Genomic DNA, 15,044 nt, shown 5'->3' with positions numbered 1-15,044 from the left:
AGCCTGTTTTAGAGACCAAGGATGGAATTTCGACATAATTCAACCCCTTAAGAGATTGACCCAAAGTTGTAGATCTCGAAAAGCTATTTGATTTAGAAAAAAAAATCTTAAACAAACATCGTATTACCAAATTATAGCCTATGAAGTTTGATATGCGATTTGGTTTTCCGACATGACCAAAATAGTCCACATTAAGTATCCAACGAAAATAGTTCTCTGCTAACAGGTTAAAGTTGGTAACAAATATGAACTATGATATCTTGTCATATTATGAAGATGACCCTGTCACGGGTTATAATGACCATAGCGCGAAAAATCTGCGAGCACTGTTTTAAATAAAAGTATGGATAAATGGTAAATATTTAACGATAAAGAATATTTTAAATTGCATTTTCAGATTTACAAACTTGCATGATTTGTCCATACATGGTTGGTTTTCTACGACATAGTTTGTTATTATGTTTATGAAATATTTTATTTTACAATATAATTTAACTTTCCAAATGATGCATTGAATCATGTAAAAAATTTTATGCTTGATCCGGTAAGGTGGTGCATGGTTACTTACTAAGCCGCAAAACTTATTGTCTCTTTATATTTTTTTCAGATAATTAAGGTTGCTAGGAGTGGGGAAGAATAAATGAATGACAGATGAAAGAATAAAGCTTGAAGCATAGTTGCAAGCTATCAATAAGTATAGTTATGACTATAAAGTTTGGGTTATGCGGTCGAGAATATTCAAATATTGGATTTATCCTTACCTTTGTAGATTCTCCCCGAAAACAATGGTTCATAGTTCGACTTGCATGTGTTAAGCATAAAAGCTCGAGGATGAGCAGGTCAACATGCTGATCGGTTCTTCTAGGGAGTTCCCTACTCTGCTAACACTATGATCCGGTCAAGGCGAATGGATGTGCTCCGTACCCACTTCTCTTTGTTTAGCAAATAAAATTGGACTAATTTTATTATGCTATATGAATTTTTATTATGATCTTTGTATTATTGTGGGCAATACCTTATGGTATCACGACCATGTCATGCTCCAGATCTAAGGTGTGACACTTAGTGAAAAGGCTAGCCGGAAGGTTTTTACATACCCTCTAGTTTAAGCATCCTTGTTAGGCTAAACCATTCAAATCTAATCACAAATACTGAGATCAGCTCATAATCAACTCAATGGGCCCATGACGTAGCGTGCTTGGACTGCAAAAGCAATGGGGCGAGTTCACTCTAATACTATTTATAATGACCCAAGACCTCACTTAAGAAAAGACTCAAGGTAGCTCAAGATAGACAGAAGGGTTGGGCAGATAAGAAAAGGATAAAAATGAAATTCTAAGACGGTGACTTCGTTTTCTTAAAGGTTTCACCTTGAAAAGGTGTCATGAGATTTGGGAAACATAGTAAGCTGAGTCCTCACAGCATTGGGCCCTTTGAGATTTTGGACAGAGTAGGAGATGCTTACAGATTAGCTTTGTCGCCAGAGCTATCCAGCATACATAATATCTTCTATGTTTCTTTGTTGAGGAAGTAAGTTCTGAATCCGGATATCCATCGTGTAAAGCATGTTGGCACTATCTGATTTCCAATTCATATATATAACCTTCAACATATCCAGCTTTCGAGTTCATGATGTACTTTGGGCAGATCCTGGGACCAAAGCATGGTTGGATCATCATAAGCACCCGGTGTTTGGGTTCCCAACATTGGTTTACTTCAGTTGATATGCTTGTGTGCCCTTTGAAATATATTGATTTACTTGATATGCTGGTTTTGCCTAGGGAGTCTGATAAGCTGGAGGAGGATGGCTCCAATAATAATGGTGGTAAGCGGCAGTTGAAGTTGTCTAATGTTGGTTTCACTGGATATAAAAAGAAAAGTGAGGATATTGAATCTAGTGGTAAGGGTCGCTGGAAGTTCTTCCAGGCTCGTAAACTTGAGTTGGTTGCTAATTTCTAGCGATGCTGTCGACCCTGCCTTGTGGGACATTAACATCTGGGCTTTAATTTGGCTTAGGCTTTCGAATGTAATTGTAATCCAAGATTCCATGTCATGTGTGGCAGATATTATACGAACAAGTTTTCAATTCTTGTTTGAGGTTGGAATTTTCTTGCACAGAAGCACAGCTTGCTGAATGCATTTTAACACTAATTACTTCTATGATTACACACATTTGCAAAATGAAAAAATCCAAGTAAATTCTCAGCTATGAATTCTTGGCTGGAATCTTCTAATGGAAGTTTATTGTTGCTGTTAAAATCACATCATTATACTGTTTTTGCAACAACAGTACCACATGGAACCTTAGCTAGCCTTCAATGTGCCAAAGAAAGTTTTTCCCCATATTTTTTCATTGTAAATTAACTCCGATGGCTGGACCATGTACCCTACCTTCTCTAACTGTTACACCATACTTTTAAGTGATCTATAAGACTCATTAGTCTGTTTATCTGCACTATCTTCTGCAGCAAAAATATAAGTCCATTGATCTCCATTGAACTACTGTAAAGAGTTTTTCAGTCCCACTCATTGTGGGAGAAAGAATTTTGGAAGTTAACAGGTCTGTTGTAAATTGGGTGGAAAGGAATTGTTCAAAGTTGCAGTTGTTTTCAGCGAGAGGAAGCCTTATCTTGCTTTTGTGGGGAAAGGGGAATAGGTTGATTTGCAAGTTAATTGATGAAGAACAAAGAATAGCTTACGATTGATAACATAAACAGAACAGTCCAAACCAGTGGTTGTCATTAGCTTATTTGGCACCGTATCCAGAACATCCTCCCCTTTCTTAGTAGAGACAATTAGAAATAGAAAGAGACAATGATATATTAATTACCTTATTGCCAGGTTAAATTTCTTGACTCTTCCCCACACCCCTCATTGAGCAGTTAAGAATAATATCAGTGGTCCTCAGAAGTAGTTCATACGGCATTTCTTGGATTGACTAGTTGTTTTCATGATCGTTTCTACATTTTCAGAAAAGGAGTTTCAAATCTGTTGTCTTAAATCTATACTGAGATAAAACTTCTCATGGCTAGACTATTCTATTAATTTATCAGAGTTTTGTTTTCTTCCATTTTTGTGATTTCAATGATCTTGTAGCTGTGGGGTCTGATGAGATATCAGCCCTCACTGAATATTCCCAGGTGTACATGCTTATTATTAGTACAGTGTCCGTGTTGTACGGTTAGGAATCACATGAAAATATTCTTGATGAGACATTAAAAATTTCGGGTCCCAAACGGCAAGCCTCTTCTGTTATTTTATATAACGATTGCATGGAGTGGCATAACCTTGTCCCTGCCTATTGGAAAACTTTGCTTTGCCGTACAGGTATGCTTCCAGGTGCAGTCCTTTCTATATATACTATGACCCATCTTACCTGCTGCCCATATCCTAAGAATTCCAACCATCATCCTGGATTAGTACAAAGTTGCATCTTAAAGCTCTTCCTTCTTTGTCAGCTCGATCTCATTGTTCTTTGTGATGAAGATGGTGTCGTTCATGAAGTTGGTTCAAAAAGCCAAGGTGCTCGAGAGTCTCAAGCCATTGCGCCACCGATGGTTGCTTGGGAGTTCTGAGGAACTTCCTCTGAATGCAATCTCGGTTGGGTGCCTACCGGTTTATGTCGGAGAAGAACGGCAGAGGTTTGTCATTCCAACTGATTTTCTTTCGCACCCGCTCTTTAGGATGCTCTTGGAGAGGGCTTACAGGGAGTATGGCTTCGAGCAGAGGAGTGGGTTGATGCTGCCATGCAATGTTTCGGTCTTTCAGGAGGTGGTGAGTGCTGTGAAGTGCTCTCATGGGCAGTTTGACCTTGAGAAATTGATGGAAGATCTCATTTAGTTGGTGCAAACGACTCAGTCACGGACCTTTCCATGCCTTATGACCTTTTTCTTTGATTATTAGATTCCTTTTTCCTTTTTCTGGTGAGAAAGATGTATGCTTCATGTATATAGTCTTTAGTTTTTGTGATGCATTGAAATATGCTCAGCTTCTTTTGCAAAAGCAGAAGATATCTTTTATCAAAGAAAAAAATGAGAGAATAGAATCAGCATGGTGCTTATTTAGTTTTAAAAACAAAGAAAGTTCCTGTAATCCGTTTGAACAGCTAGGGCTATACAAACCAGCTTTCTTTCAGATCTGTAAGGGAAAATCCCACTCTTCTTCTGTGAGTGAATTCCAGTCATTTGTGTCTTTCATTTTGTGTGAGTGAATTTATTTATTTTTAATCATCAGCATGATTCTGTGTAATAGCTGAAATGGATTTCATGATTCTACATGTGGATTTCTATGTAAAACAAATATGAGTTCCTTTATTCTCTGGGTGTTATGTGTATCCCCGTACAGAAAGATTTCAGATTTACAATAGCTTTTGATGCCGAACACGTTGTTTTTCCTTCCGTTGCACTTTCCAAAAAAAATTGGAAGGTTCGGCCACCATAACCATCCTTGCTAATTGGCAGTGGGGAACAAAGTAAAAGGGAGCAGATTGACGGTTCTTGAGGAGTGTAAGCAAGCTTCATTAGCATTGGCGGAAACAGATCGGCTTTTCTTCGCGTTATATATTTGTTTTTAGAAGAAAGAAAGAGATTGATGGGCTTGGAATCTGTTGGAAACTGCAAGCAAAAACAGAAAGAACGAGGGAAAAAAAAAAAAAAACTCTGGGACTTCTAATGACTTGTTGATCCAAGTCGAAGCAAAGAAGAGGGAGATTGCTGGTTTCTAAATAAGTTCAGTTTTCTTTAGTAAACTGAGAATTTTACGATCTGCTACATGCTAATTCTCATGGCTGTATTTACTCAAAAATAATATAATAAAGTTTGGAGCTGCGCTATGAAGCCATGGAACAGAGTACTACCAATCCACCACTTATCAAAGAATTAAAGTAGATTCCATATTTTTTTTTCTTTTTTATGTTCTTCCATTCATGTCAAACCAAGAACAAGAGGAACAGCGCAAGCAAGAAAGACAGCAAGCAGGTGATTTAAGTTGCTACTCCCTGCGTTGCCTCGACGTCCTCCTACAATTGGTATTATCCTTCCACCTGCATTACTGGATGATCTGCCGTTCCGCCGCTGCCATCACCAGCGCTGCGGCCGCCTCCTCTGTGACTGCCGCTTGTTTTCTCAACAGCTGTCGTGCTTCTTCCTGCATTTTCCTGGATCAACACACTGCTACATGATTCTGATGCAAAGGGGGAAAAGAAAGAAAAGGCCAACTCAAAAGCGCCTTATCTCAATAGAAGCATATCAGAGCTGCAACTCAGCAATCATGGCCTTCCGTTCTCATGCATGACTCATCTTCCTATTACTTGCCATGGCCAACTCTTGTTGTGGCTCATGATGCCTGTGGTTTCAACATAATTTCAGACTAAACCCTCCCAAGTTTTGCTGCCATTGATGGATTTGCTCCTTTTGCACACCCTAGAAGGTGGTCTATACCCTTGCCAAGAAAAAGATGGCAATGTTAAGTGGCAACTTTGATTGACATGGGGTTTAGTCTCTGATTGATGGTCCATTACTAATTAAGAAAACTAGTAGCTAACTTCATATAACCTGGTTGAACAAGCCTGTGGCTGAGTTGCCGAATAGCTGGATCTTTAGGGGCCTTGTGCCTGATCTTGAGCTTCATATAACCTACCAAAGTGTCATGTTAGGACCATAGCAGGCCCAACTATATAAATTAGCTCTCTCAGTAACACGGGCGCATCATATGCTGCCAGGAGCGAGCACTAGCTCGAGGCCCGCCCACCTCGGCCTATGTTTGGGTGTGGAAGTCAACCCAGCTGGCCGCGATCCTTGCTGTAAGGGAGGGCAGGGCCGCGCGATGTCGCCGGAGCCCCGCCCCTCTTCTTTCCTTTCTGGTGGATTCTCCTCGCTGGCGAGCCTCCGATTTTGGAAAGATAGCGCGAGGAGTTCGCGGAATCCGCGGTCTCCTCCCTCTATTTCTTCTCCTCTCCGTTTGCCAAGACGACCGAGCCCTTCTTCCTCATCCATCTTCCTCCCTTCTCCTCTCCTCGCTTCCTTTCTTCCTTCCTCTTATTTCCTCTGCTTGGGCTGACAGTGACCCGTCTTCGTGCCGCCAGAATCGCGGCTGCAGCGCCTCCTCGGCGCCAAGGTGAGGTCCCCATCTCCTCCCTCGTTCTTCCCCCTTCCCGATCGACCCGGTAATGGCCGGAATGCGGGAAAAGGTCACTGGATTTAGACAAAAAAAAGAAAAGAAAAAAAAGGGGAAGAACGCTTACCTGGTTGTCGTTCCACCTTGCCGCCTGCCCTCGGCCGCAGCCACCGCCGGTCCTCGGCTGCAGCCGCCGTCGGCCCGGAGGCCCCTTCCTCTCCTCCCCTGTTTCTCGGTGGGGTGGGTTCAGACCCCCTCTCTCCGCCAAAGAAAAGGAGACAAGGGCGATGCAGAAGAGAAAAAAAAAGAAAAGAAGAAAAGAAAACAGAGAAACAGAAGGAAAAAGAAGAAAGAGAGAAAACAAAAAGAAGACAAATAAATAAATAAATATATATATAAATAAAAGAAAAATTGAGAGAGAGAGAGAGGTTCCATTCTCTCTCTACCTGATTGGTAGATCCTAGTCCCATTTACCCCATCAAGTTTGCTCAAGTCTATTTTGGATTGCTTAGAAATTTTTAATCTATATTTTAAATAGCGAATAACAAGTAATTTAATTTTTTTAAATAGTTTTGATAGGTGTACTGAATTTGTCCAACTAAACCTAGTGATCTTTGGGCGGACAGAAATAAGTAACTCTGGCACAAACCTTATTAATTTTAAATTACTGATCAATTTTAGATATGAAATTATGAATTATATTTGACATGATTGACTCTACATTTTTTTGAAAATTTAGGATCAAGTATACAATTATACATATTCTATGGTTTTGGCCAAATAGCATCCTAACTGGATACTTTATTATAAATGATTTACGTATGAATTATGATTATGAAAAACTGCATGAAAATAATATATGTGGCATGATTGTGCATTTTAAACTTTTGTGATGCCATTTATCATTTCTAACCAATTTAAAAAGGTATGAATTATAAAAATATAAAATATTTTACGAGCTTTCAGATAGCTATAACTGCCTCTAGAAATGGAGGCCAATCGGCACCATGGAGCTAGCATCCAACGAAAATGGTTCTCTGCCAACGGGTTAAAGTTGACAACAAATATGAACTATGATATTTTGTCCATTATGAAGATGGCCCTATCACCGATTATAGTGACCGTAGCGTGAAAAATTTATGAGCACTCTTTAAAATAAAAGTATCGATAAATGACAAATATTTGACGATAAAGAATATTTAAAATTGCTATTTTAGCTAAACGAACTTGCATGATTTGTCCATACATGATTGGTTTTTTACGATATAGTTTGTTATTATGTTTTGAAAATATTTTATTTTAGACTATAATTTAACTTTCCAAATGACATATTGAATCATGTAAAGAATTTTATGCCTGATTCGGTAAGATGATGCATGATTACTTACTAAGCCGCAAAGCTCATTGTCTCTTTATATTTTTTTCCAGATAATTAAGGTTGTTAGGAGTGGAGAAGAATAAAAGAATGATGGATGAAAGAATAAAGTTTGGCGCATAGTTGCAAGCTATCAATAAGTGTAGTTATGACTATAAACTTTGGGTTATGTGGTTGAGAATATTCAAATATTGAATTTAGATGCTCTATACCCGCTTCTCTTTGTTTAGCAAATAAAATTGGACTAATTTTATTATGCTATATGAATTTTTATTGGGATCTTCGTATTATTGTGGGCAATACCCTATGGTAGCACGACCATGTCATGCTCCGGATCTAGGACGTGACACTTAGTGAAAAAGCTAGCCAAAAGGTTCTTACATATTCTTTAGTTCAAGCATCCTTGCTAGGCTAACTCATTCAAATCCAATCACAAATACTATGATTGGCTCATGATCAACTCAATGGGCCCATGATGTAGCCTTCCTTGGACCGCAAAAGCCATGGGGCGAGTTCGCTCTAATACTATTTGTAATGACCCAAGACCTCACTCAAGAAAAGACTCAAGGCAGCTCAAGATAGATAAAATGGTTGGGTAGATAAGAAAAAAGCAGTAATGAAATTCTAAGACGATGACTTCGTTTTCTTAAAGGTTTTATCCTGAAAAGGTATCATGAGATTTGGGAGGCATGGTAAGCTGAGTCTTCACAGCATTGGGCCCTTTGAGATTTTGGACAGAGTATAGGAGATGCTTACAGATTAGCTTTGTCGCCAGAGCTATCCAGCGTATACAATTTCTTCTATGTTTCTTGGTTGAGGAAGTAAGTTTTGAATCCGGGCACTATCTGATTTCCAATTCATATAACCTTCAACATATCCAGCTTTCGAGTTCATGATGTACTTTGGGCAGATCCTGGGACCAAATCATGGTTGGATCATCATAAGCACCGGCGTTTGGGTTCCCAACATTGGTTCGCTTCAGTCGAGGGACATGCACCCCCTACTTCACGGATATAGTTGAAGTCATCTGGTGAGTTTTATGGAACCTGGCTAGCTATTTAAGGTCAAATTACTCTAGCTTATCTAAGAAGCTGAAGCGTCTTGTGTGAAATAAGTACTTGCTTTTGTTCCTTTTCCACTGATTTACGGTGTTCATTATTATGTGCCCTTCTGAAATATATTTGATTTACTTGATATGCTTGTGTGCCCTTTTGTAATATATTTGATTTACTTGATATACTTGTATGCCCTTTTGAAATATATTGATATGCTTGTGTTGCCTAGGGAGTCTGATAAGCTGGAGGAGGATAGGTCCAATAATAATGGTGGTAAGCGGCAGTTGAAGTTGTCTAATGCTGGTTTCACTGGATATAAAAAAGAAAAGTGAGGATATTGAATCTAGTGGTAAGGGCCGCTGTAAGTTCTTCCAGCCTCATAAACTTGAGTTGGTTGCTAATTTCTAGCGATGCTTCGACCCTGCCTTGTGGGACATTAACATCTGGGCTTTAATTTGGCTTAGGCTTTCGAATGTAATTGTAATCCAAGATTCCATGTCATGTGTGGCAGATATTATACGAACAAGTTTTCAATTCTTGTTTGGGGTTGGAATTTTCTTGCACAGAAGCACAGCTTGCTGAATGCATTTTAACTTTAATTACTTCTATGATTACACACATCTGCAAAATGAAGAAATCCAAGTAAATTCTCAGCTAGGAATTCTTGTTTGGAATCTTCTAATGCAAGTTTATTGTTACTGTTAAAATCACATCATTATAATGGTTTTGCAACAACAGTACTACATGGAACCTTAGCTGGCCTTCAATGTACCAAACAAAGTTTTTCCCCCATTTTTTTTCATTGTAAATTAACTCCGATGGCTGGACCATGTACCCTACCTTCTCTAACTGTTACACCATACTTTTAAGTGATCTATAAGACTCATTAGTCTGTTTATCTGCACTATCTTCTGCAGCAAAAATATAAATCCATCGATCTCCATTGAACCACTGTTAGAGTTTTTCAGTCCCACTCATTGTGTGGAAAGAATTTTGGAAGTTAACAGGTCTGTTGTAAATTGGGTGGAAAGGAATTGTTCAAAGTTGCAGTTGTTTTCAGCGAGAGGAAGCCTTATCTTGCTTTTGTGGGGAAAGGGGAATAGGTTGATTTGCAAGTTAATTGATGAAGAATAAAGAATAGCCTACGATTGATAACATAAACAGAACAGTCCAAACCAGAGGTTGTCATTAGCTTATTTGGCTCCGTATCCAGAACATCCTCCCCTTTCTTAGTAGAGACAATTCGAAATAGAAAGAGACAACGATATATTAATCAACTTATTGCCAGGTTAAATTTCTTGACTCTTCCCCACACCCCTCATTGAGAAGTTAAGAATAATATCAGTGGTCCTCAGAAGTAGTTCATACGGCATTTCTTGGATTGACTAATTGTTTTCATGATCGTTTCTACATTTTCAGAAAAGGAGTTCCAAATCTGTTATCTTATTCTATACTGAGATAAAACTTCTCATGGCCAGACTGTTATATTAATTTATCAGAGTTTTGTTTTCTCCCATTTTTGTGATTTCAATGATCTTGTAGCTGTGGGGTCTGATGAGATATCAGCCCTCACTGAATATTCCCAGGTGTACATGCTTATTATTAGTACAGTGTCCGTGTTGTACGGTTAGGAATCACATGAAAATATTCTTGATGAGACATTAAAAATTTCGGGTCCCAAACGGCAAGCCTCTTCTGTTATTTTATATAACGATTGCATGGAGTGGCATAACCTTGTCCCTGCCTATTGGAAAACTTTGCTTTGCCGTACAGGTATGCTTCCAGGTGCAGTCCTTTCTATATATACTATGACCCATCTTACCTGCTGCCCATATCCTAAGAATTCCAACCATCATCCTGGATTAGTACAAAGTTGCATCTTAAAGCTCTTCCTTCTTTCTCAGCTCGATCTCATTGTTCTTTGTGATGAAGATGGTGTCGTTCATGAAGTTGGTTCAAAAAGCCAAGGTGCTCGAGAGTCTCGAGCCATTGCGCCACCGATGGTTGCTTGGGAGTTCTGAGGAACTTCCTCTGAATGCAATCTCGGTTGGGTGCCTACCGGTTTATGTCGGAGAAGAGCGGCAGAGGTTTGTCATTCCAACTGATTTTCTTTCGCACCCACTCTTTAGGATGCTCTTGGAGAGGGCTTACAGGGAGTATGGCTTCGAGCAGAGGAGTGGGTTGATGCTGCCATGCAATGTTTCAGTCTTTCAGGAGGTGGTGAGTGCTGTGAAGTGCTCTCATGGGCAGTTTGACCTTGAGAAATTGATGGAAGATCTCATTTAGTTGGTGCAAACGACTCGGTCACGGACCTTTCCATGCCTTATGACCTTTTTCTTTGATTATTAGATTCCTTTTTCCTTTTTCTGGTGAGCAAGATGTATGCTTCATGTATATAGTCTTTAGTTTTTGTGATGCATTGAAATATGCTCAGCTTCTTTTGTATAGATATCTTTTATCAAAGAAAAAAATGAGAGAAAATAGAATCAGCATGGTGCTTATTTAGTTTTAAAAACAAAGAAAGTTCCTGTAATCCGTTTGAACAGCTTGGGCTATACAAACCAGCTTTCTTTCAGATCTGTAAGGGAAAATCCCACTCTTCTTCTGTGAGTGAATTCCAGTCATTTGCGTCTCAGTTCGTTTTGTGTGAGTGATTTTTTTTTTTAATCATCAGCATGATTTTGTGTAATAGCTGAAATGGATTTCATGATTCTACATGTGGATTTCTATGTAAAACAAATATGAGTTCCTTTATTCTCTGGGCGTTTTGTGCATCTCCGTACAGGAAGATTTCAGATTTACAATAGCTTTTGATGCCGAACACGTTGTTTTTCCTTCCGTTCCACTTTGCAAAAAAAATTGGAAGGTTCGGCCACCATAACCATCCTTGCTAATTGGCAGTGGGGAACAAAGTAAAAGGGAGCAGATTGACTGTTCTTGAGGAGTGTAAGCAAACTTCATTAGCATTGGCGGAAACAGATCGGCTTTTCTTCACGTTCTATATTTGTTTTTAAAATAAATAAAGAGATTGATGGGCTTGGAATCTGTTGGCAACTGAAAGCAAAAACAGAAAGAAAGAAAGAAAGAAAAAAAAATCTGGGACTTCTAATGACATGTTGATTTTTATAGGGAGATTGCTGGTTTCTAAATAAGTTACAGTTTTCTTTAGTAAACCAAGCATTTTACGATCTGCTACATGCTGATTCGCATAGTTGTATTTACTCAAAAATAATATAATAAGTATCCAGTTTTACCCAAAAAAATACGTTATGAAGCGATGGAACAGAGTACTACCAATCCACCACCCATCAAAGAATTAATCTAGGTTCCAAATTTTTTTTTTCTTTTTTATGTTCTTCCATGCATATCAAACCAAGAACAAAAGGAACAGCGCAAGCAAGAAAGACAGCGTGTAGGTGATTTGAGTTGCTACTCCCTGCCCTGCCTCCACGTCCTCCTACAATTGGTACTATCCTTCCACCTGCATTACTGGATGATCTGCCGTTCCGCTGCCGCCGTCACCAGTGATGCGGCCGCCCCCTCTGTGACTGCCGCTTGATTTCTCAACGGCTGTCGTGCTTCTTCCTGCATTTTCCTGGATCAACACACTGCTGTCTTGTTCTGGGTTTATAAAGCTCAAAATAAATACAAGATTCTGATGCGCTCTGACCAGAGTAGGTATGTCACTAGAACATGCCCCATAGACTAGCCACAGACTTGCTTACATCAACTAATGAGAGATCCATAATATCCTTCACTTTCGAAAATCCAAATAATTGATCTCTCCTATGAAATTCTTTTGTTTTAGATTATGCACAATTTACAGACTAAGATGTGATTATGGTTTCCAAGTTGTAATTTAGAAAACAGATCCTCTTTAAAACCAGCAGCATACAAACCTGCATATGGAGGCTTTATCGTTGTAGACATAGAGAAGGAAAGGAGCACGACTCTAAGGATATTGGTGATCCGATAAGAGAGAGGGATGAATTTTCTCAACCCGCTTTGCTCGAATCTCTCAAAAGAAATTTAGAAGAAGATGCAAGAGTTGAGAAAGTAAGGCTTAAGTCTTTTTTTCTTTCATTGATACTCCACATCTTATAAATTAAGGTACATAGTCTTTATTTAAAATACTAGTAAGATTATTCCTTTAATAATCCGTGTTGAATTCCTCTCTTAGTTCAAATAGGAGCAGATCTCTAAAAGAAATTTGACTAATAGAAATAAATAAGAAAAAAAATAAAATTCTATAAAAGATAGATCTCGAATTTTACATCGACTTTATAATCTATTACTCAATCTATAATTCTTCATGAATTGGAAAATAACGTCCGATCAAAATCTTTCTCAAATTTTTTTTTTTTTTTTGGTTTGACAAGCCTGTTTCAGAGCCCAAAAGATGAAATTTTGACCTAATTCAATCTCCTAAGAGATTGACCCAAAGTAGTAGATCTTAAAAAGCCATCCGATTTTAGAAAAAAAGATTATGTTAAGCAAACATCGTATGACCAAATTATAGCCTTTGAAGTTTGGTATGTGATTTCTAGAAAAGGAACTTTAGTGGATCTAAAGAAAATCAAAGCAGTGGTGAATTGGTCTCGTCCTACTAATGTAACTGAAATCAGAAGCTTCTTGGGTTTTGCTGGGTACCATAGGAGGTTTGTGGAAGGATTTTCTGGACTAGCTACTCCTTTGACTCGTTTAACCTAGAAACGAGCAAAATTTGAATGGAATGAGGATTGTGAACAAGTTTTTCAGAAGTTAAAATAAAGGTTGGTATCTGCACCAATTCTCACTTTGCCATCCAGTTTCGGAGGTTTCACCATCTATAGTGATACCTTCAAGAAAGGATTGAGTTGTGTACTGATGCAAAATAATAAACCTGTGGCCTATGCCTCTAGACAACTGAAGCTGTATGAGCAGAATTATCCAACGTATGATCTAGAGCTAGCAGTGGTAATTTTCGCTTCAAAACTTTGGCAACACTACCTATATGGGGAGCCGTGTGAAGTTTTCACTGACCATAAAAGTTAAAATACATATTTACTCAAAAAGAGCTAAATATGAGTTAGAGAATATGGCTTGATTTGCTGAAAAATTATGATGTAAGCATTAAATACAATCATGGAAAAGCTAATGTGCTAGCTGATGCTCTAAGTAGAAAGTTAGCAGTGGACATAATAGCTTTACTCACTGTTTAATATCAAATTCTATAAGATCTCGCCAAGATGCAGATTGAGGTGGTTGCAAATGGTGCTAAGAGTATACTGGCTAGTTTGATAGTGCAACCAACCTTGATAGAGAGAATAAAGACTGCCCAACAGAAAGATGCCCATTTGAATTAGCTCAAGAAAGATTTAGAAAAGGGGTTGCAACCCGAACTTAGAATTCATCAAGATGGTATTTTGGGATTTGAAAATAGATTGTGTTCTAAGAGATCTTGAGTTGAAGAGAAAAATTATGGAGGAAGCTCACCGGTTTTGCTTCTCTATTCATCCTAGTAGCACAAATATGTATAGAGATTTAAGGGAGCACTTTTGGTAGAATAGTATGAAAAAAGAAATAGCCATATTTGTTGCCCAATGCATGGTATATGTTAGCAGATGAAAACTGAACATCAAAGATATGCCTATTTGTTGGAGCTATTGGAGATACTGGAATGAAAATAGGAACATATCGCCATGGATTTTGTTATTGGGCTTTTAGGAACAACTAAGAAAAAGGATAGTGTGCGTGATTATTGATTGCCTCACAAAGTTAGCTCACTTTTTATCCTTTAGGATTGACACTTCACTTGATAAACTGGCACGAATGTGTATGATGAAATCGTGTGCCTGTACGGTGTGTCGGTAAGCATAAATCTAATCATCGGGATGCACGTTTTGTGTCTAGATTTTGGAGGAGTTTTCAAGATGCTATGGGGACTACATTGAAGCTAGACACTGCTTTTCATCCTCAGAATAATGGCCAGTTAGAGATAACGATTTAGACCTTGGAGGATATGTTAAGGGCATGTACAATTGATCTTGGAGATTGCTGGGATGATCATATAGCTTTAGTGGAATTTGCCTATAATAATAGCTACAATTCTAGTATCAAGATGACACCTTATGAAGCTCTTTATCGAAGGAAGTGTAGGTCTCCTCAACATTGGGAAGATGCTGGAGAAAACAAGTTATTGGATCCTCAGTTAGTCCAAAATGCAAGAGAGAAAATTATAGTGATCGAGGAAAGACTTAAGGGAGTTCAAGATAAACAGAAGAGTTGGGTAGATAAGAAAAGGAGATAAATGGAATTCTAAGTGGGTGACTTTGTTTTCCTGAAGGTTTCATCCTCAAAAGATGTCATGATATTTGGAACACCAATTACTTCTTTGATTACACACATCTGCAAAATGAAGAATTCTAAGTAAATTCTCAGCTACGAATTCTTGTTCAGAATCTTCTAATGGAAGTTTATTGGTACTGTTAAAATCACATCATTATAATGTTTTTACAACA

The 15,044-nt window shown here is 38.4% G+C and overlaps 1 protein-coding gene and 1 long non-coding RNA gene across 2 annotated transcripts; one reads left to right on the top strand and one right to left on the bottom strand.

The window, feature by feature from the left end:
* Positions 1-4,767: 4,767 nt before the first annotated feature.
* Positions 4,768-6,413, bottom strand: LOC149767840 (uncharacterized). The gene is made up of 2 exons (XR_016400395.1): positions 6,242-6,413; positions 4,768-6,147 (listed from the first exon to the last, which is right to left on the bottom strand). It is a non-coding gene; the product is annotated as an uncharacterized LOC149767840 (long non-coding RNA).
* Positions 6,414-10,476: 4,063 nt separating this feature from the next.
* LOC120113116 (auxin-responsive protein SAUR50-like) lies at positions 10,477-10,830 on the top strand. Its single transcript, XM_039133922.3, has one exon. It carries the CDS (start codon positions 10,477-10,479, stop codon positions 10,828-10,830), a length of 354 nt encoding a protein of 117 aa, XP_038989850.3.
* Positions 10,831-15,044: the final 4,214 nt, after the last annotated feature.

The sequence above is a fragment of the Phoenix dactylifera genome, chromosome 4 (assembly GCF_051530095.1).
Source record: "Phoenix dactylifera cultivar Ajwa chromosome 4, Ajwa_hap1_PhDact_Kaust_v1.1, whole genome shotgun sequence".
NCBI classification, from domain to species: domain Eukaryota; kingdom Viridiplantae; phylum Streptophyta; class Magnoliopsida; order Arecales; family Arecaceae; genus Phoenix; species Phoenix dactylifera.
This window is presented reverse-complemented; position numbering and strand designations above follow the sequence as displayed.